This window comes from Enhydra lutris, unplaced genomic scaffold, assembly GCF_002288905.1.
Source record: "Enhydra lutris kenyoni isolate GAN:26980312 unplaced genomic scaffold, ASM228890v2 scaffoldscaffold22, whole genome shotgun sequence".
NCBI lineage: Eukaryota > Metazoa > Chordata > Mammalia > Carnivora > Mustelidae > Enhydra > Enhydra lutris.
In genome coordinates this window covers 40,096,897-40,116,880 of record NW_019154106.1, presented here as the reverse complement: position 1 = coordinate 40,116,880, position 19,984 = coordinate 40,096,897, and the positions used below count along the sequence as shown (strand labels likewise).

At 49.2% G+C, this 19,984-nt stretch overlaps 1 protein-coding gene across 3 annotated transcripts in view; it reads left to right on the top strand.

Moving 5' to 3' along the window:
• The window catches only part of LOC111149981 (neuron navigator 2), a 393,207-nt gene that overhangs the window by 219,303 nt on the left and 153,920 nt on the right, over positions 1 to 19,984 (top strand). For all 3 annotated transcript variants that reach the window (XM_022507270.1, XM_022507268.1, XM_022507267.1), the window contains 4 exons: positions 3,226 to 4,327; positions 9,167 to 9,279; positions 14,469 to 14,577; positions 16,470 to 16,859. In XM_022507270.1, the coding sequence (XP_022362978.1) occupies positions 3,226 to 4,327; positions 9,167 to 9,279; positions 14,469 to 14,577; positions 16,470 to 16,859 (1,714 nt within the window). The remainder of the gene's footprint in view (positions 1 to 3,225; positions 4,328 to 9,166; positions 9,280 to 14,468; positions 14,578 to 16,469; positions 16,860 to 19,984) is intronic.

The window sequence follows — 19,984 nt, the reverse complement described above, 5'->3', positions numbered from 1 at the left end:
CATTAGGCCTCATGGCCCTTGGTACAGCCCGCCACAGTCCCTTACACTGTTCTTTGCTCTCTTGGAGACCTGTTGCATCTTTGGACAGCGAGTTCCTAGAGGGCAGGAGCTCTATTTTATTTTCCTGGATTCCCGGGACCTAGTGGAAGGAGGTGGCCCTCTGAAATCTGTTTTGGGGGAGATATGGACCATATTCTAGGGAAGCACAGAGTAGGGAAAAATGCCATGTGATGTAAACAGAGTGATTCATTCAGTTTTATGGTCTCACTGTGACAGAGAAGACATCTGAGCAGGGCTTTAAAAGACAAGTAGGAGTTTCTGGGAGCCATTTTGGCCCAGCCTGAGAAGCGACAGCGCCTACATCATGACAGCCCTTCCCCCACCTGGCACCTTGCGTCCGAAGGAGGCACACAGCCTTGTCTCGGTCTGTACGTTTCACGTATCCAAGCTAGGTGTCTGTGGAACTCTGGATCAGTCGTGAGCTCGTCAGTCATTGGCTAGTTTCCAGCTGGGCACGTTAAGGTTAAAAATACACGGACGTGGGAGGTAGAGGCATTTGTCAAAACCATTTCAAGGAGGCTTTATGGAAGTTCCAAGGAATGTGTGGGAGCAGAGAAGTCACCCTGACCCACGTACTTAGGCTTGGTGGAATGTGCCCAAGACTTCTTTGGGAAACCGGGACGCACCTCTGAATGTGATGTAGTTCTTGTAATGGTGTCCATGGTTACAACCTGCCCACAAAGACCCCCTTTTCTTTACCACTTACTGTTTTTTCACATTTAAAAAAAATTTAAATTCAATTCACATATACTGTATTACTCGTTTCAGAGGTGGAGGTCAGTGATTCATCCGTCTTCTATAGTACCCAGGGCTCACTACATCATGGAGTGCTTATTTTCTAATGATTGATAACACTGATTGACTATGTTAATTCCAGTTGTTCCTCTCTGCTAGAATGTAAACTCCATGAAGGCAGGGTCTTGTTGTATTGCATTGATGTATCCTGAGTACCGGGAGCCATGTCTGACACACATTGAGTGAGTGAATATTGACATGAGGAAAGATATTTGAATGAACAAACGATAGAATGCTTCTGCCCCAGATCTGAGCTCAAGTAACGGGAAAGACAGTTGTCTTGGGAGAAGTAGAACTCGGGAACGGAGGTCACAAGGATTTCCTCCAGAGACCCAGCCTCTGTCCAGAAGCTGCCTCCTTCCCAGTGGCTGGGCTGGCTTGTGCCCCACCAAGGATGTCGTGAACACACCTAAGCAACAGAAAAGTTGATGCCTCAAAAGCTCCTTTGAGTGTCTCTTGTTTAAATGTATCCCTCATCAAAAGAGGGAGCTGTGATGATTCAGGCCCGGAGCACTGTGTCAGGAGCCCTGGGTTCAAGTCCCGGCTATGTCCACGTCTAGCTATGTGATTTCAGGTCAGTCGTTAGCCCTCCCTTGAGCCTCTGTTTCCCGACTCATAAAACGGGGGCAGTGAACTCGTCTTCATGGCGTGCCTAGCGCTGCACCTCCTGATACCAGGTGGCCCTCCATGAGCAGTGTCAGGCCCATGGAGACCCTCTGAAAGCCCGGCCGTGTGGGTGGGTTCGAGAGCCTGTTTCCAAGCTGGTCTGTGGCTCTCCCCAGGAAAAGATCCAGCAACGCCCCATGAGTTTTGTTAGGGAGGTTTGGGCAGCACCCCCCGCTCCAAACCGAAATCCCCAGTAAGTCAGGAAGATGTATGTGTTTTAAAACATTGGGAGGTCTGCTTTGGATCACCCTGGAGCTGCGGCTTCCTGGAGCAGCTGGGAGTGAGTGGAGGGAAGCTGTTCCTTTGCTGGGAGTTCTCCGGGCTCAGTGCTCCGGTCCCACATGGGGGCTGTCTGCATTCGGCTTTGGCGGCCGTTGACTTTCAAATCATAAAAAGCCGCTCTCTACACAGTTTACTCTGTTGCTAGAAGGCAGCGGAACATAGGTATTAAAAAAAAAAAAAAAAAAAAAAAAGGCAGAAGAAGCAGCCGTTAATCCCGCCAGGCTTCTGGGCACTGGAGCGGTTGCGGATGACAAAAGTTAATTAGAAACATGAGCAGTTTAACTGAAAACACTTGTGACAATTGGAAGGGCAGCCTCTCCCGTTGGAGAATTTTTCCTGGGGAACCGTTGCGGGAGGAAGTTACTGCTCCTAGGTAAGTCGTGTCATGGTGACTTTGCAGACGCGGACGTGCCCTTTGGGGGCCGCGGGGCCGCATCCTGTCTGTCCCGTGGGGTAGGCGGGCATGGGCTGTTGGTGGCGCGACTCCAGGCTCAGCGGGGACTTGCCTTCTGGGCCACTTTCTGTCTGACAGCTGCCCTAATGCCTGTGACAGAGCGGTGCGGTTCTGAGCGCTCCCGGAGGAGGGCATCACAGCCCTTGTTCCTGGAATATGGGCCCCTCGCCGGGCAGGAGAACTCTAGTGTGGAAACTGCCCTTCGTAGAATCATTCGGATTCTCAGTTTGGAAGTATCCTGAGGCTTGTCTGAGCAGAGAGTCTGGCTGGGGAAACACTCCCCGAGCGCCAAAGGGGAAGCCTTGACTTTCCGATAACCTGTGTGTTTTCATGCCTCCGGTAAAGCGTGTGCAGTGGATACTCTGAAGCTAAAAGGTCTTTTTAAAGTCTTACCTGAATCATGTTTGTACCTCCTTCAGAGTGTCAGCATAGGAAAAACGTGTCTGCTTTGATAGGACCTAGCAACTTCCTCAGGTAATTATTCTGTAAAGATTATGCTTGGTTTCTCTTTCTTTTCTTCCCCCTGTTTTAATGTCTCTCCTATATTTCTTAAAGTTGGCTAATTCCCAGTTATTTCGCGTAACTGAGAACTCGGGTTGTGGGTTGAATAATTCATAACAGTAGGCATTTCCTACGTCTTTCCTACATACCATAGCGGCGATAGACTTTTTGGCTAGTTTGTGTTTCCGTAAATGTATGCTTAATTGTGCTTTGCACATGTTGGTGCTAAGATCCGTGCACATTTGCATGACAGATACCAGAATGTGCTGGTAACATGAACAGGGTATGATGGAGAGCAGCGGGCAGGTAGGATTTGAACCTACAGGTAAATGCACCAGGCGGGGGATGGTGTCATCTGGCATTTGGGTAGAGAGTGATGGGCCCTGGAACCATGGCCTGCCCTCCCGCACCCACAGCGCAGGTCCGTAGGCATAATTTGGGTTTCCTTCTCTTCCCCATCTCTGCAGAGCCATTGGCGAGCCCCGCCTCCACCCACCCCGGAATGAGCGAAAATGCACCTGCTTCTCTGGAGAGCGGCAGCAGTCCCAGCCCTGCAAACAGCAGCGCGTCCTCAGCCATCCCACAGCCCGGCGCTGCCTCCAAGCCCTGGCGCAGTAAGTCGGTCAGCGTGAAGCACAGCGTCACGGCGTCCGTGCTCTCGGTCAAGCAGCCTGTGCCCGAGGCCCCCAGGCCCGCCCCCGAAGCCATGAAGCCGGCCCCCAACAATCAGAAGTCCATGCTGGAAAAACTCAAGCTTTTCAATAGCAAAGGGGCTTCCAAAGCAGGCGAGGGCCCGGGGTCGCGGGACACGAGCTGCGAGCGGCTGGAGATTCTGCCCAGCTTTGAGGAGAGCGAAGAGATGGAGGTCACCGCGCGCTCGCTGTCCACGGCAGGTCCCGCTTCCAACAGCCCCAAGATTGCGCTCAAGGGCATCGCCCAGAGGACTTTCAGCCGGGCGCTGACCAACAAGAAGAGCTCCCCGAAAGGCAACGAGAAAGAAAAGGAGAAACAGCAGCGGGAGAAGGAGAAGGAGAAAAACAAGGACCTCGCCAAGAGAGCCTCTGTGACAGAAAGGCCGGACCTCAAAGAGGGGCCAAAAGAAGACCCCAGTGGGACGGTGGTGACTGAGATGCCAAAAAAGTCCTCCAAGATAGCCAGCTTCATCCCCAAAGGGGGAAAGCTCAACAGTGCCAAGAAGGAGGCTCCGGCCCCTTCCCACAGTGGAATACCAAAACCAGGGATGAAGAGCATGCCCGGGAAATCCCCAAGTGCCCCTGCCCCTTCCAAGGAGGTGGAGCGGAGCCGGGGTGGGAAGCCAAGCTCGGGGCTCCCCCAGCAGAAGCCCCAGCTAGACGGCAGACACTCCAGTTCCTCCTCCAGCCTGGCGTCCTCAGAAGGCAAAGGCCCTGGAGGGACCACCCTGAACCACAGCATCAGCAGCCAGACTGTCAGCGGGTCCGTCGGGACCACCCAGACCACGGGAAGCAATACCGTCAGTGTCCAGCTACCTCAGCCCCAGCAGCAATACAGCCACCCCAACACCGCCACCGTCGCGCCTTTCCTGTACAGGTAGGTGTCTGCCCGCCCGTCCTGGGCCGTGGGCCAGGAGCCTCTCTGGTGCAGTCTAGGTCTTGGAGGGCGGGACGCCGGCCTGCCTTCCAGGAACAGGCGAGCTAGCGGCTGAGGTGAGGCTCCTCATAGGGCTGTGCACCTGTGCTCGAGGGAGCAGTCAGCCCAGCATGGCTTTGGGGGGCAGCGGGAGGGAAAGCTAAGGAGCTGCCCCAGATGAGAAGGAGTTTGCTGGGCATGGGGGGACCCGGAGCCATTTACAGAAGCAGCCTCAGCACGGGCGGACACAGAAGCAGCCTCAGCACGGGTGGACACAGAAGCGGCCTCGGCACGGGCGGACACAGCGGGTGGTTTGGTGTCACCCGGCGCGACCAGCCCCAGCGTCAGCCCTAACGGGTCCCGAACAGGCTCCCAGAAATGAGCAACACGGAAGTCCCCTTGCTGGATACCTGGGGCTTCTTCTCACAGGTTTTGAACTTCTACACACTCATGGTTTCTTGCTGCATCACACGTAGTAGGCATTTTTTCAGTCCTTGCTGTGAGCTAGGCTCTTTGGACAGGCGAGCGGGAACGGGAGGAAGGGACCAGTTCTAGAAGAACGAAAGAACCAGGTTATACTGAGACAGGCCTGGATGTTGGCTTGTCTGACTCCGTGTCGCCCCGTCCCTGTCTGTCTCTAACGGCACATCCACAGGACCATGGGCAAGCCCGGGGAGCCAGGTGCTGCTCGCTCTGTGTGCTGGTGGCCCACGGCGGCCTCCGATGGCTCCGCCCACACCCAGCTGGCTCTGGGTGGTCCTTGACACGTGCAGATGAGTCCCCTCCAGCAGACAGAAGCTCCCTTAGCACTGCTTTTAAGGGCGTCCCAAGGCTTTGCTCACCGTGCTCACCTCGATCCCATATTTGAAATGCACAGCGCCTTTGGCCACTCTGCACAGCCGAATGTTCGTGATACCCCTGCCTGCCTGCCTAGCAGAAGGGGACCGGAGACTGAATGCCATGTCCTAGGCACTTCCTGTAAAGCCTCTGGCCTAAATACAGACATGTACACACGTACACACTCATATGCCCACAGGCACGGACGTACGTTGACAGTCACAAGTATGGACGCAAGTCCACCTTCTTGTACAAAATGCTAGTGTGCGTGTGCCCACGTGTATATACATCCCTGTTCATATGCATACACTCATGCCCACACTTTCAGCTTCCTGTGTTGACATGGTCCCCCAAAGACTTGGATATCCTCTCTCTCACTCCCCAAGTTGTACTCTGGGAGGCTTTGTTACCATCCCTACCAACGGCGGCTGGAAAGACTGGCCCGACTGATTCAGAGCAAAGCCCAGCAGGTCCAGCCAGGGAGGGAATGCCAGGCCTCTTCTCGTCCCTCTTTCCTTCTCTTCGGCTCACCCTCCCCTTCAGCAGGGGTTCATGCCCAGACTTTTTAATTGGGAGAAGGTCATCTCTTTATTCCACCAAGTCATCAGCTCAGCTAATGGTTGGAGAAGAGTGCCCGGGCTTAGAGAATGAATGACTCAGTGCTTGTGCGTCTCCACGCAGGGCTTTGAAGACAACTGTCCTCTGAACCGTGGAGGCAATTGAATTGCTCCCCATGAAATTTTTATCATCCCAATAACGTTAATAGTCTTGAGGTCACGTATATTCAAGCTCCTGCTCACAGAGTCTTGATTTGCATTTCCCAAATTAAAATATAGGATGGTCTTTGGTCACCATCCATTTCACTCCCTCTTTCTTTTTTTTTTCTGTAATCATTGGAAGGATTGTGAGACATTTAACCTCTTTTAAAATTTCAAGCTTTTCTGTGAGAGGAAAACTCTTAACGAAAGGGCAAATGTCTGACAAATAGGAGGAATGAGAAAATGTCATGCTCTCTGTCAAGCTGCATTTTCATGTTCACGTTCACCGCGTGCGATGTCCTTTGGCCCCCCTGACGTGCCTTTTCTTGTCAGGTGAACCAGGATGGGAATTGGGGCATCCGGGCTCTGTCTTTTATTAGCTGGTGACTCCCCGTGTAGTCTTGGGCCCTGCCTGTGGGGACAGCTAGGGAGACTATGCACCAAGTATGTGCAGAGACCCAGCAAAGGGCTTTCCGTGCCCTAGCCCATATAGTCACCCCGACACGCCATGAGCTAGCTATTTTTGAAATCCCCATTCTGTAGGTGAGCAAACTGAGGCTTATAGTAATTAAATAACTTGCACCAAGTCCAGAGCTAATAACTAGGAGAGCTGGTGTTTAAAACCAAGTCTGTCTAACTAGAGGGACCGAGTTCCTAAACACAAACCAGTTTCGGCTCTCTGAATCACTGCATCTCTCTGATATACCTTGTCCTCATCTGTAGAATGAGGAGACTGGATGAAATGTGGGGATTTTTTAAGAAAAATAGGTTAGACACCCCTTGTGCTCTGAAGTTCACTCAAGTTCATGGCTCACAGCAGACAATTTGTGCTGCTCCCCCCACCTCACCCCACACCCCCCCAGAATCTGTCCATGTTAGTGATGTTACCAAGCCACAAAAGAAAGATAAATCATCTTTTAAAATCACTCTGAATGAATTCTGTTTATCAATTCAGAAGTAACCCTGGACATCTATTACTTGACACTTGACCAAATGCTTCAGTGTCTTATCACGTGTGATTCTTGTAACAGCCAGGGGAGGTCGCTGTTGTAAGCCCTGCTGCACAGATGGGGAACCTGATAGTCAGAGGTGTGAAGTGACTTCTCAGAGGTGCAGGCTAACCTCCAGCCAGCTACAGTCCTACAGCCGGGAGGGTTCAGACTCCGAGTCTAATGCTCCTTCCCGTATCCAGCATCTTTCCAGACTTAAACATTTCTCATTTGTCCATTCATCACACCCTGCTGACCTCTACTGTCCAAGTGAACTTGATCAGCTCAAGTTCTTGCAGGTACATATCAAAAAAGCCAGTCTTTGCTTTCAGAGAGCTCAGTGGTTGAGGAAAGATGTATTAATTAGATCCCATTGTAATGTATCGGCATCAGATGAGTAAGAGCCCTGGAGAAGCACACAAGGGGAGCCATGAGCTAGCACCGCCCGGGGAGCCTTCCTGGCCAAGATGACATGGGAACTGCGTGTTGAAGGCAGATTGGATGCAAAGTGAGGAAGAAGGAGGAAAAGAGCCTTCGGGCACAGGTCCCAGTAACTACAAAGACATAACTGCTAAGGGCATGATGTGATCTCAGAATGGAGGGAAGGCTCAGGTGGAATATAGGGCCCCGGGTATGTGTAAAGGGCAGGAGTGGTAGAAGACAGGGCTGGGGATGAAGGAAGAATCCCCAATGGGGCATTGTCTTCCACAGTAAGGACTTAAGAACTTTCTCCGTGGGCAATGGAAACTATCAGAGGCCTTTCCTCAGAGGGATATGATCACCCCAGTATCACAAAAATCAGCGGAGGATGGTGTGGGGAGCAGACCAGACCTACAGGCAGTCTAGAATAGAGAGCATGGATTCAGATACCTGATTCAGACCCAAACGGTAATATAAATCAGCGGCTTGGGGTAATGAGACTGTGGCCTCGGCAGTTCTGGGCTTCTCCGGAGGGAGCAACCATCCCTTGGCACCAGCAGGTGGCGCCCTGCAAGAAAGTCAATCAGGACTTTCTTTGTTTTTATGGAAAAAGAAGAGAAAGGGACAAGGCAGAAATCCAGATATTTCTTGCGAAATCTCCCAATTTTAAAATGTTGAAACGAATTCAAAAAGCGTTAAAATACTACACAGACCAGTGAGAATCCGTGGGCTGGTTCCAATACTTGGCTGTGGTTCGCAAACCGTAGGCTGGAGGCAGTGTACCTGTTTACACCGTACTTCTAGGGCAGAGAGGATGAGACCTTGGACTCTGGCCAGTGGGTCCAGAGGAGCAGTGTGGATCCGAATATTCTCAACGGTTGGAGACAGCAGGAATTTGGAACTGATGGCTTCATTTGGAGGGCACAGGCGGGGCAGGATGGATGACGAGGTTTCCCAGTACGCCCCACACTGAAGACCGTTCACATTCTTGGCAAACGCTTTCTTCACAGAGAGTGAAATCTGGCTGAATGAGCTCAGGATGCTAATGAATTAATAAGGCTACACCCAGGGTTATGCATCTGAGTGCAATTATGCATTTGCACGCCATGCCGAAGTCAGCAGAGGTAATTATGACAAGAAGGCATTGCACGAAGCAGTTGCCTTGATTTGCTTGACAAATGAGGGCACGGAGAAGGTTTGGGGAAGTACAGATTTCAGTCAAGTGTTGAAATAATGGTCAATGCGACCTTTCATCTCAGAAGATCTGAGCTGTGAATCAGAGACGGAGAGGGCAAACACACCTGCTTGGCACCCACTCCCGACCGGTTTCATAGTCACCTCTTCAGAGAGAGCCATGTCAGGAGGATCGGGGGGGGGCTGTGGGGCTTTTAATGGAGTCATCTTTATGCTTGACTTGCTGGCATTGCTGAGTCCTCAGAAGTTTGCTCTTTGGCAGAGGTTAAATGATCCAAACCACGCTGTACTCTCCAGCGTTTTTCTGGCTAGACCTAGCTCCCTGATGGGGATTCAGAGAAGCTTCCCCAGTGAGGGCTTGCAGACCCTGCGTTTGGGCAATGAATATTTCATCTTTTACAGTTCGGTGGCTCTCTCTGTTTCTAGGACATTGCTCCACATGCGCCGATGAATTATTTAGAGTCAGTCTGCTGGTCTGCTCTGTTCTAAAGCTTCTTGTTGAAGGGAGTGGTGGTGGGTGGGTGCTGTGGTCAGACCACAGTGGTCCAGATGTGGTAGCTACTGCTTGTGACAAGTGTGTCTGCTTTGGTTTGTGTGTGAAGGTCCCAGACAGACACCGAAGGGAATGTTACTGCTGAATCCAGCTCCGCGGGTGTGAGCATGGAGCCCAGCCACTACACCAAGAGTGGACAGCCTGCTCTGCAAGAACTCACTGGTGAGTATGGAGCCCCCGGAACGTCTGTGACTGCTGGAGATGAGGCCTCCCGTATGGCCACCTGCTGGAAGGGCATAAACCCAGCCTGACTCGGAGTGACTTCACTGTTGCATTGATGGATGAGCTAAGGGAACTTACTTTATTTTTTTATTATTTTCTTTCTTCTTGCTTCCTGTCCTCTCTCACACAATCCACTTCCTTGTCCCTAGAATTGTAAGTAAGTCCCTTAATTATTGGCAGATCTTGTTTTAATACATATTCCATTTCATTCATGTAGGGGCTCTGGGATGCTCTGACACTTAACCTTGAATCTCCTTGTTTACTCTTCAGATAAAGTCACTTTTGCTATAAAACACTGTCTTCTTTTCTTTCGTGTATGGAAGCACTGATTAAAACGCATTCTTAGCATTATCCATTAATCGGAAAGAAGAATACAGCATGCTTCTTTTACCAAAAAGAAAGAAATGAGCATATCTAAATATTATTTTAATATAATCTAGATGATGATGATTAAAGGGGTATTATTTTATGTGAAAACATAAAATCCACAGTTGTCATGTAGTTAATGGCACAGATACTGATTTATTAATGTTATACTGTCACATTCTTAAAGGAGAAAAGTTAGCGTAAGAGTTAGGATTCCTCCTGCCCTGGGTTTGGAGTTACCACCCCCTCTGTCTGTCTTCCCTGTTCCCCAACTCTGTGCCCTCTCTTCCAGCAACTTCTAATCAGGGAAGCAAGCGGTACACCACATATTTAGCAGTGGTTGTGTTATTCTTCACATATCTTACCACTTCCAGAGTTGGGTTAAAAATTGAATCCATGTTTAAAATCCATTTATTAGACTAAATATCCATGACCACACCATTTTAATAGCCACATTACAGCTGTGGAATTGGTCTGCAGCCCACGTGATGGAATCGTACCCATCTCACCATTAACCCCGAGTATTAATTTCAGAGGCTCTCAGCGATTTAACTATTTCCTTCTGGTTCTTCTGGCCGGGCACGGTGACGGGGCAGCGTTTTGAGGCCATTTATAAGTGATCCGTCGTGCAGCAGCTCAGGGCCCCACATTTGGGATTGATTTTGTGCTTCCTTCTCACCAAGCTCCTTAGCCCCCTTGCAGATGAGGACACAGAGAGGCCAGCCGAAGGGCCCACTACGAGAAGGGCGTGGCGTTCGGCAACGGCTCAGGTCTCCACACGCATTCCAGCCCGTGTTCTTTTGTGCACACATCAAAGGAGCCGGGCCAGCGCTCCAAGAGCCCGGCGTGTATCAGACGTGTGTCCCGTGGAGTAGTGTGGATTCGTGTCAGACACAGGCTGGCAGAATTCACATTTGAAAAGCAAAAGCAACAGCCAGAGAGCATTCCACATCACACTTGAATTTCAGAGTGACAGATTACAGCCTATGATCTTTCACCGGTTCTTCCCTTTCTCCATGTGTCTCCTCTGCGTTGGGCCTGCACAGCCAAGGACGCGCTCAGGGAACCCGAGATGCTGTAGTTGGTGTGGGGGATGGATCTGTGCAGCCAGGCTTGTCTGATCACGCACTCTGGTTTTTGTGAAGTCTGATGGCATGTATTGTTGATGGGAATTTTGCCTGCCCTTCCTTCCTTCCTTCTTTCCTTCCTTTTTCTTCCTTTTGCTGATGGGAATTTCTTAATCAGAGTGGCTTGTCTTTACATTCAAGGAGTAGAAATCAAATGTGTGACTGTACTGTGGATCATTTTATAGAGACAGCAAATGGTAGTACAAGGTTAAATGAACTTATCCACAGCCGACCCCTTGAAATTACAGTGAATGGTAGGTGTATTTAGAAATAGATTTTTAGGGGGAACCTGGGTGGCTCTGTCACTTGAGTGCCTGACTCTTGATTTGGGCTCATGTCATCATCTCAGGGTCATGAGATCGATCAAGTTCTGCATTGGGCTCCACACTCACTCGCTCTTTCAAAAAAATAAGAAGAAAAAGAAAAAAGAAAAACAAAAGAAAGAAATGGACATTTAGGAGACGATTTGACCAATTGGTTTGTTCTTCCCCTCCTTTGGCAGGGAAGGGGGATCAGGTGGATTTTCCCATGGTGCTTTGTCATTTGCATAACATTACACCTGAGGGGGCACCTGGGTGGATCAGTGGGTTAAGCCTCTGCCTTTGGCTCAGGTCATGATCTCAGGGACCTGGGATCGAGCCCCGAATCGGGCTCTCTGCTCAGCGGAGAGCCTGCTTCCCCCTCTTTCTCTGCCTGCTGCTCTGCCTACTTGTGATCCCCCTCTCTCTGTCAAATGAATAAATAAAATCTTAAAAAAATTTTTTTTAATATATTAAAAAAAAATTACACCTGAGACCTGCATCTTGGGTGGTAAGGTTAGAAGGAAACACGCACACCTGTTTATTATCTGATCCATGAATCCCTTCTGCCCAACACTGATGAAATGTCTTTCCGTCTCTGCTTGGATATTTGGGATATTTGGGACAGGAAGTTATTCCTTCATAAGGCAGCCTTTCCATTTTTGTTGACTCTAACTAATAACAGACTTCTTTATTCTTTCGTTTCTAGTCACTGGATATAATCCATCTCCTGTAGCCCACAGATAATTTCCATTCTCTGTCATACAACAGGTTCTTCCTTAAGGCTCCTTCCTCCAAGTAAAAATCCTGAGTCCCTTCCATGTTCCACTTGTAACACCCTGACATCCCCCAAACTTGGCTCTATGTGATCAGAATGTGATGTGCTCTCCATCATGACCAGTGGCCTGAGGAAGGCTGACCTTGCAAATTCAGCAGAGCTGCAGGGAGCGTGGATTAGCTTAACATTTCTGTATATGAGCAGAAAGAGCCTCCCTTCCCATGGGAGCATGGTCGGGTTCTTATTTTGTTCAGGCGGTGAGTTGGTAGGGGACTCTTACATCATCCGTGGGGCAGAATCGGCAATTTAGAGTGTGATCACCTAAGCAAGGCAGGTGGGTTCCTGGCTTGCCTTTCTGCATTGCTCTTGGAATCTGGTATGTGTAGAGCTCTGAGGCGAGCAGACATTTCCCAGCAGACCTTACCCCCCCACACACACACATCCCACCCCAGGGAAAAGAATGAAGCCCAAATCCAACATGCCCTTCTCTTGGGCCAGGCATATAATATGCCTCTTCTTTTAATCCTCCGACTGACCCTTTCAGGGAAGGTTTTCATCCCCATTTTACAGATGGCATTCGGAAAGATCAGTGACTTACTCGAAGTCAAGTGCAGCACTGCCAAGATTCAAGTCTTTATCTGCCAAAGTGCAGATAGTCTGCGCTTTTTCTTCAACCCTACACTGACCAAGCATTTCTGGACAATAAATAGGTCTCAGGCATCCATAGATTTGTGTGACGGTCACTAAGAGTAAGGGTGAGTTACCTTCCCATGTCGAAGATCTTTGAATTTCTAAAGGAGAGTTAGCAGACAAACATGTCAATTAGGAGAGACTTGGAGAAATAAGTATAATTATTATAATTTGATATGTGATTAATTAATTTGAAGATGTGTGCCTAGACTTAGCTTTGATAAATGTGTACCGCAGGGCCTAGACCTGTCCAAAGGGTCAGTACCTTTTTGGCCTTCTTACATAGAATGTGGCCAAACTAAAGATATTTACCTGATGGCCCCAGGAGAAAGATGCAGTTACTGTCTTCCAGCGTCTCTCAGGGGAGGTAAGCAAACATTCATCACTGCTTTCCTTTCAAAACACATCCATAGATGTATTTTTAAAGAATTGGGTGGGAAATGCAAGCTGGACCACTTTTCAGATAAGAGAAAAATGCCTTCCAACTTTCTCTTGGTTCAAAAGGGGGAGAAAATTGAAAACACTTGGCATTTTCAAGGACAAGAGAGTTGGCTAGAGCCAGTTTCCCCCATAAAATCACACATCTGTCATTCGGTCCATCTGCCAGCCTCCAGGCACCACCATGTCAAGAACGACCTATGGAGGCTGTTTTGTCTCAGAAAGAAAGTCGATGCTGTACCATTTCTTAGCGGCCTGTTGCCTTATTAATGGCGACCGCTGGGAGTTCTCCTTGGCGTCTCGTGTAAATCCTCCTCGCTGCTGCCCATGTGCCCCGTGTTCTGTGTGGAGATTTCTTTAATAAGGTTGCTCAACTCTTTTGACTGAGAGAGTCACAGGCTTTTCAAGAGTCTCGATGGTGGTTCTGTGGTCTTCTCAGCCCTCCCTGGAATTACTCTGAGGAAAGGACACTTATTCCTTTTCATCATTCTTGGGGTGATTCCTGTCTCCTCTGCACTCTCTCAGCCCAAACAAAGCAGAATAGCCAGAGAACCCAGAGCAAGGCTACTCTTGAGGGCACGTGGTTTTCTAGCTTCTGTATGGCCTTTGTCTCCTGGTACACTTGACCCGGCTTGACCTCTGCCTGGCCAGGTGTCCTCCAGAAAATCTTGCCCCAAGAATGGAAGTCTCCTGTGGCCCGAAGAGAAGCCCTCGGTCCTCTTGATGGCTTCCCACTCTGCAGTACCAGCGGGCAAGGGTCAGTGCTTGAGTTGGGCTCTGTGCTCAGGGATCTCCAGACCCCAGCCCATTTAATTCCCTACCGCCGTCCTACGAGGTCATGGCTGTTACCGTCCTCATTGCAATCCTCTGGAATTGGAAGGCTAGAGAGGGTCAGCCCCTTCCCCCGAGTCCCACAGCCAGTGAGTTAGAGGAACCAGAATTTGAGACATAGCAAATATCACAGAAAGAGGCAGACCTCTCTCTGTAGGAGTATTTGTGATTAATAAGTGAAGATCTTTTAGCCACTGTGCCAGTTCCATTGACGAAGTAGGGCTGGTAGAGAGCAGCGTGTTATCGCCAGTGGGTAAGAAGATGAAATGCCTCACCTGCTTTTGCGTGGACAGAAGATGCGTCTTGGGGGGTGCTCAGACCTAACTTGTGTGTGTCTTTATTGGAGACCGTTTGAAAATGTATTTACCCCTCAGACTGGGTGCCTGGCTTCTCCTATAAGCTAGACTTCACCTTTCTCTGGAGGGACCTGGAGGGGAAAGAAAGACTTCTCTCCTTGGAATTTAACAGCTTCCTTTGGGCGTCCTTCCATCCACGTGTTCTCAGATCCTTAAGCGTCCCCCGATGAGCGTGGAACGTGGCGTGTTTCACGGTGCTCACGATCGAGCAGAGAACTAAACGTCTTAACCACCATTGTTCCAGGGGAAGACCCCGAGGCCCGGCGACTGCGGACGGTGAAGAACATCGCCGACCTGCGGCAGAATTTGGAGGAGACCATGTCTAGTTTACGGGGGACTCAGGTCACACACAGGTAGGCGTCCGCCCCGTGAATTCCTTCACGGACTTGCAGGCAGCTCGATTTCCACGCAGCTTCTCCTGTGTGTGTTCGTGCCACTGGCAGAGCGCCTTAGCTAGTAATGAAATAAATAACTTTGATCCCCCAATGTGCTAGAACTCACAGGGAATGCCAGGCGATGTGCAGAAGAGAACTGGAAGGAGTGAAAACAAGGGTAGGCTGGTCGCTCCCCCAAGCAGATGGTGCTAGATCTATGTGACAGAGAGCACGGTGGACCAGTTCCATTAGGTTTCGCTTTCCTTGCCTTTTCCGAGCCTGTACTGTGCTGTGAAAAGGAGCAGGTGAACTATATTTGACCTGTGTGATAAAGTGAATAGCTTGAATTCCTACCCAGTCTTCTGATACACAACGCTCTGTAATGTTGTTAGTCATGCCCGCATATGAGACACGTAAGGAAATATTTATAAAAACTTAGGATCACGTTTAAACTATGATTTAGTTGGATGAAATCTAGGATTCCATTGGAAACACTCATCAGGTTGTTTTCAGTGTTGAGGAAGAAGTTGAAGAGGATGCAGCCCTCAGACACCCCTTGGTGGATTTTGGCAGAATCAAGTTTTACGGTTTGTGCTGGGCTGTGATAATGAAGGCAAAGTCCTGGTTACCCCCGTGGACTCCCGAGGAGTCTCCTGTTCTCCAATTTCGATCTCTTTGATCAATGGATAGAGCAAGGAGACAGCAGGGCTTCCCCAGGGGTGAAGCACAGGGAGTTCTCTCTTAAATAAGACAGGGGCCTGAACCTTACCCCAGTGTGAGGATACTAAGGCTGTTTCTCGAATCAGAAGGAAACAGTAAAACAGCTGAGGCACCAAATTGGTTCTTCCAGAGGACAGTCAGCTTAGGGGGTGACGGTGGGGTGCCCCCCGCCAAACCTTCAGCTATGTGATGGTGTGGAGCCAACCGGTAGGCCCTGAGACTTTGTGATCAAGTATGAAACATCTTCTTTCCACCCTGATCACCAAAACTGACTTGCTGGGGGGGATGTGACTGTTGGATGGCTTTCTTAGCATGAGCTAGGATGGTCACGATGACAGCAGGGAGACCTTTGATGGCTTTTCTGCAGGAAAGACACTCTCTGCTCAATCAGAAGACCCCAGGGTCCTCCACAGAGGTACACTGACCAGCTTGCTTGGACCACAAGAGCTACAGGGCCACGAGTGTGGACACAGGAGACTTATCAATGGCCATGGATGAGCCCAGTCTCCTGACAAAATCAGATCCTTGTGACTTAATTTATTATGGACCTCAAGCCTGGGTATATCCTACTCTCCCAGCCTTTTCCTCCCAAAGTTTAGTTGTCCTTTTGGAGAAAATGTGGGAGAAGCAAAAGTGTTGGGGAAAGGGAGCTTAGAGCTAGAAAATCAGGGCTCTCCCCACCTGCTTGTCCTTGGGAGCTGAGCATGTGACGGATGACACTGGGAACTCCAGAGTGGAAAGGGTAGAAAGGGGAGCTGTGACACAGTCTGCAAGAAGGTGTAGGCCCATGGGTATGTTACAACCCCTCATTATTGTTTCGGCATTTTCTCTTTATTTTCTTGGGTTGGAAGGGAGATTCCAATAGTTAAGATCACTTAACGAAAGGAATTGGTCGTGGGTATCTTACACCATGTTTTAGGGGGAAGGTCTCTGCTGGGCTTTTCAGAGTGTCCTACGGATGTACAGCTCCGTCTTTTCATTTCTCACAAAGGAAACACGCTGCGTGGTATATCGGTGGCTGTTATTTGATCCAGTTTTGTATATAGGAAATATTTCACAGTTCTCAAAAACATGTAAAGAACATATAAACTGCAAAAGGATACTAAGCACATGAGAGTCTGTCTAAGCCAAGGCTGGCTTGATGTTTTCAGCACATTGGAGACCACATTTGACACCAACGTCACCACAGAGATAAGCGGGCGCAGTATCCTCAGCTTGACCAGCAGACCCACTCCCCTGTCCTGGAGACTTGGCCAGTCCAGCCCTCGGCTCCAAGCGGGAGACGCCCCCTCTATGGGCAACGGGTACCCACCTCGAGCCAATGCCAGCCGCTTCATCAACACCGAGTCGGGCCGCTACGTGTACTCTGCCCCCCTGAGGAGGCAGCTGGCCTCCAGGGGAAGCAGCGTGTGCCATGTGGATGTCTCAGACAAGGCAGGAGACGAGATGGACCTGGAAGGCATCAGCATGGACGCCCCCGGCTACATGAGTGACGGGGATGTTCTGAGCAAGAACATCCGGACGGATGACATCACGAGCGGGTGAGTACCTGGGGCTTCTCTCTCTTTTCCCAGAGCGGGAGGTAGTTTGGGAGTCTGTTTCTCTTTTGCTGGGCTTTGTTTAAGTTCTCTGAAGGAGATCAAACTGTCTACTTTGCTTTCTGCTCCGTCAAAGGCTGTGTGGTTGGAAGGGAACCTCCTGGGCTGAGAGTCACCAGATGTGGGCTGCTGTCCAGACTTCGGCAGTAACTTGCTGGGGGGTCTAGCAAGGCTCCAGCAGTAACCAGAGCGATGGTTGGTAACAAACCTATTGTGCTGGGGCGCCTGAGTGGCTCAGATGGTTAAGTGTCTGCCTTCGGCTCAGGTCATGATCCCAGAGTCCTGGGATCGAGCCCCACATTGGGTTCTCTGCTCAGTGGGAATCCCCCCTCGAGCTGTTGTGAGTAACCCCGCGTCGGGTTCCCTGCTTCTCCCTCTCCCTGGGCCATTCTCCCTGCTTGTGCTCTCTCGCTCTCTCCGTCAAATAAATAAATAAAATCTTAAAATGAAAACACAAAAAACCCCAAACCTACTGTATTGATCCTTGAAACCAAGCCTTGCACTAAAGATGAAAACCAGACTCTTCAGCCTGGCCTCCCTGGCCTATAGGATGTGGCCCTCACCTTCCCCTCAGAGCTCCCCGCTCTCCACCCGCCTTGCTTCCTCTGCTGTGGCTGCTCCTTCTCTCCTGTCTCATTAAGCTCGTCACTGGCTGTGCACTGTCGGCCTCACTTCTGCACCCCTATCTTTGGTCTCAGCAAGTCTGGTTCTTCCTCCTTGCCCCGCTGGCCTCTCTTTGGGGGAGCCGTCCTTGACCATTCACCTTGAAGGAGTTACGTGGCCTACCCCTTGCCCTCATCCTCTCCGTCATCATCTTACGCTCCTTTGAAAGCTTATCACTATTTGAAGTTATCCTGTTGATGTGTTTATGTTCTATTGTCTTTCGGCTCCTTGTGCTTACCACACAGTAAGCACCACGAAGCAGGGGCATCGGCTGGCTTGTTCGCCGCCTTATCCCCAGTGCCCTGTACATGCAGGGGCTTAGAAATTGTGCTGAATGAATGAACATATGCTTTGATAGATGAAGGAACAAACCCAGCCTCCCTGTGATCCATTTGCTCACACGTGAAGTTCAGGGGAGTGGTGGGATGGTGTCTGAGCCGCATCGTGGCCAAGGGTGGCACGAGGCGTGGACGCCTGACTTTAGCTCCACTTTCAGACTGCTGTGTAAACAGAAGGTGCGTCCGTTTATTTCACTTGCCTGGGATTTCTCCATGTGTTAGCCTCACTTGTACAGAAGTTCTCCACCGTCTTTTCCTCCTCTCCCATTCTAGCAGTCAAAAAAATTGCAGATAATAGAAATCAGGAAGAATAATCATACTGCTCCTTTCCATGAACGGAGTAATCAGGACCCCCAAGGGTGAGTCCGTACTTTCATAAGCTTGATAATAGCTAATGCTCCCACTGTATGCTGAGCCCTCGGCCAGGGCTTTATATACATTATCTTGTTCTGTTCTCATAGCAAGCAGGTGATATCATAATTCCCATTCTATGGACGAGTAAACTGAGGCTCTGGAGGGTTCAATAACTTGCCCAAGGTCCCAAAGTGATTAGGAGGCAGAGCCCAGAGTTTGTGGCTTCAAAGCTAGAGCCTGTTAGTACACCATCTTGCCCAATATTTTATTGCTACATTAAAATAGCGCAACTGCTGGAGTTTATTTCAAAACTACCTTTGCTTAAGTTTATCTGTCTGAGTAGGCATGTTCTTTTACTCAATGAAAATCTCAGCTACAGAGGTTCTTTGGCTTTCTTTCTGCCTGTCACTTTTAGAACTATCTTGGTGAGTGAAACCTTGGAAGATAGGAACCATCCAACCCTTTGTAACAAATTTCTGCTTTCTGGAATGGCTGACAACTCTAATGGATTGGAAATGATCTGGGTAACTAAGAGCAGCATTTTGTGTTGCTGGCTTTCCATGGCACAAAAAATAGACACTTACACCTATTACTAAAATTAAACTGCATATACTTTAACCTTTTTATTATTATTTAATAAGACTTTTGGTATCCAACATGCCTCAAGATTATCACCATCAATTCCCACTGTAATATGCTACTGAAATATTTTTTAGTTATTTTGAGATTTTCCTTCTTTCTTCTTCTTCTTCTTTTTCTTTTTTGCTATCCCATAATAGTTAATTTTACTGTCGCTTCAGTCTTCATCCTCAATAGTTGGTCAGTGTCTGATCGTGATGCAGTATTGACCATTTCCACAAGGTGGAGACATTGAAAACACCGTCCCCTGATCCTTAGTGATGTCTCAGAGAGACATTCCCAGTTTTGTTTTGTTTTGTTTTGTTTTGTTTTGTTTTAGCTCTTCAGCCATAACTTTTATCCCTATGAAACAGCACAAGTGTTTACATTTCAGCTCCTGCTTCGGGAAACCCTAGACTTTGAGCAAGTCAGATTTGTTCAGAGCAAGTGTAGATAAAATCACGGAAATGTAAGCAAACCACCCGGTGATTGAAACTGGAGAACTCTGTCTGGCTTTTCTTTAGTGGAGAGCTTTACCTTTCAAATGCGGAGGGCAGGAGCCGAAATGGCATCAAATGCTCCTTTTAGTTGTAACACTACGGAACACGAGTTAAGTAGGATAACACTTTATGGAAATGTGTGTGAGTTCCTGCTTTGAAACCATGTTACCAGTGTGCCTTCCTATGCTGAGTTCAGCTTTACTGTCCTTTGTACTCCGCTCTTCTACACATGACAATGTGTAGGTATCCAAGGTCTGGGCTCTTATTCTGGGCTTTACGCTCTGCTAAGGAAGTCATTTCGCTGAAGTGGTTGATGTGGTGGAAAGAAAAGACTGAGATGTCTGTGCTGGAGCCTTCCTCTACCCCTTGCAAGCTCTGTGACCTTAAGTCCATCACTTTCCTCCCCTAAACCTTGCAGTGCTACAATTAAAATGGTCTTCAGCTTTCTACAATTAGATACTTCTCTTTGAAGTTGTATCTGATTAATGGCAAATATCTGATGAAGACACAGAGCTTTAGACAAGGTCTAGATGTCTTATCAACCTCAAACATCCAGACACTTGGAAACAGTGAGATGATGAAAGTTTTCATCCAG